The sequence below is a fragment of the Limulus polyphemus genome, unplaced genomic scaffold (assembly GCF_000517525.1).
Source record: "Limulus polyphemus unplaced genomic scaffold, Limulus_polyphemus-2.1.2 Scaffold7090, whole genome shotgun sequence".
NCBI lineage: Eukaryota > Metazoa > Arthropoda > Merostomata > Xiphosura > Limulidae > Limulus > Limulus polyphemus.
In genome coordinates, this window is record NW_013672700.1 from 32,037 (window position 1) to 34,766 (window position 2,730).

Below are 2,730 nucleotides of genomic sequence, written 5' to 3' on the forward strand. Positions count from 1 at the left end.
TACCAACAATCAAAACTAGCACAATTAGAACCTAAATTTAAGGTACTCTTTTAGAACACACAACTCATTAAATTATTATTATTTGATGAACAAAAACATGGATAGATATAAATTATTTAGCAAGAAATTATGTTTTAGTGAATCATTAAAACGGTGATGATGATGATGATAGTATCTGTGTAGACTACGCGTTACAGTATAAATATCTTTGTAGACTGCACACTATTGTAGCACCAAAACTGTTTTATTTCTCAGACTTTAAGTTCTAGAAGTAGTACATTCTTTTACACAAGTAATGATAGACCTACTTCACAAAGAAAACATCTCAATAGAAGTTGCACTTATTCACTAATTGTCTCGTACGTCTTATTACAAACAGACTTAAAATTTAATGTGCTTAACTAATTGGATAACTCTAGAACCTATGCTTCCATAACTATCATTTTATTATATATATATCACACTATGTTAAACTCTACCATACAATATTTAAAATATTAAAACAGTATCATAAGTGCAGACAGTTCTGAAGTTACACAGTAATATAACTAAATAATAGTACAACACGTAGGTTCAAGAAGTCTTGATACGAGATGATAAAAACCCCTATAACCCAAGAGCTTTCAAAAGGTGGACCTTTTTCCTTCAGGGACAAACAGTATTAGTAGACAGGTATAATTTGCTAGTATTGTTTCTTGTTTTGTTCATGTTTATGTATTTGGGGTGGGGATAATTTGTTGTGATCCAAAATAATTATGAATTGTTAACAAAGAATGAGGCTTAAGTATTTGTATCTCATTCTTCTCTGAGAGTCTGTATTTATCATTATCCACATTCTCAAAATTTTATGATTTAAAGATAAAAGGCTTGTAATTGTGGAGTAAACTTGGAAGAAACTGTGTTTTTAAAACCCACACAGATGTTATCAAATGCTTTTATTGTAAGTGGCACAAGTGTTGAAGATTCATCAGTAAAGAAAATATTTTGTAAAATCTATTATAAAAACTTCCTGTTTCCTTTTTTATCAAATCAAATTACTCGTTGCGTTGCTGTGTTTACATTAGGTGAAGACCCACCGCGTCCAGCCCTTGACTCCCAGTTGCACCGAGATATGGCAGGATATATGCCCGCTAGGGGCGATTTTCAAACAGAATATGATAATTATGCTGAACTAGAACTTCGAGAATTAGAGTTTGGACAAGAAGATGAAGATCAGTGTGAAACAGGTATCTAAAGATATTTCTAACATTTTTATCATGAAGATCAGTGTGAAACAGGTATCTAAAGATATTTCTAACATTTTTATCATGAAGATCAGTGTGAAACAGGTATCTAAAGATATTTCTAACATTTTTATCATGAAGATCAGTGTGAAACAGGTAAGATGAAGATCAGTGTGAAACAGGTACCTTAAGATATTTCTAACATTTTTATCATGAAGATCAGTGTGAAACAGGTAAGATGAAGATCAGTGTGAAACAGGTACCTAAAGATATTTCTAACATTTTTATCTTTTTTTTAAAGTCCAAGAAGTTGTGTGTACAGTTTACAGAAGTAATGTGTGTTTGTGTGTTTAAGATCAAACAAATCATATGTATACATGTAAGCTTCATTATATCATGTTGATAAATATTTGTAGTTTCGAGTATACCATAAAAATGATTTCATTTCAAGAAAAAAGCCAGGTAAAAACAAAAAAAAACATTAGATAGAAAAGTTTGTTTCTTTTAACAGCAATTTACACATGAAGAACTACCAATAGCATGTAATGTTATACTTCCAAATGTTTATTTACTTACCCATCTGGAAGTTTAACATTTTTGATAACTAAAGACTTCTAGCATTACATGCAATCTTTAAACGCTTAGCATGAACACTAATTAAGCACATTATCTCTACAGCATTTCAAATATCCATCCAAATATTGAGTCATTTACTATAATTTTCTAATCAAACTGATCAAAGTCACTATAACTCAGCTTTTACAATGTAACATGGAAGTAATCAAACTGATCAAAGTCACTGTAACTCAGCTTCACGGTGTAACGTGGAAGTAATCAGAAGTATATATATATAATCAATCTTATAGTGTCAGCTGTTGCCAGTATACCTAAGTATATTTTAACTAAAGGAGTAGAATTTTATGCTCTTTTTGTCAGGGCTATGCTAATCTCTGACTTATCAATAGCAATTTCATACTCAACTCTTTGAACCAAGGACTTTGTTGGTTCATCTTCAACAATGAAGATATCCCTAAACAAGTTTTCAGTAGCTGATTTTTTTAGTCTTTTAGGTTTTGCATCAGAGTCTCTGTTAACAACTATATATTTAGCTGCATCGTTGTAATTTCTGTATTGTTAGCCAGGCATAAGTGAAAGTTCAATATAATAAAAATAAATATATATATATAAATGTATAATGTTATGAGATTGAAGCTATTTAGTCTAAACATTTATGTTTTCGTGTTATAATTTGTGTTCATTCTAGAATGAAAGAGGCATAATTTATATGTATTTCCTAATTTTTTATGGTCGTTACGAGATCGGACGAATCTACCGAACCTGTACAAAGATTCGTAACTGAAAATAACAGATAAAATATAAAGTTTTTCTTAAGAAATGTTTATTAACTATCTAAACATTATAAAATTTCACTTGTGAAATTTCAAAATTTTCTGATGCATAAAAGTATATTTAATGTTAAAACCAAATTACTTTGCATGTTGGATAT

The 2,730-nt window shown here is 29.9% G+C and overlaps 1 protein-coding gene across 1 annotated transcript in view; it reads left to right on the plus strand.

Annotated features, from left to right (window-relative positions):
- Positions 1–2,730, plus strand: part of LOC106474338 (transcriptional adapter 2-alpha-like) — a gene marked incomplete at its 3' end in the record, with an annotated part of 16,657 nt that overhangs the window by 8,605 nt on the left and 5,322 nt on the right. Inside the window, exon 5 of the mRNA XM_022402649.1 lies at positions 1,065–1,226. Within this exon, the coding sequence (XP_022258357.1) occupies positions 1,065–1,226 (162 nt within the window). The remainder of the gene's footprint in view (positions 1–1,064; positions 1,227–2,730) is intronic.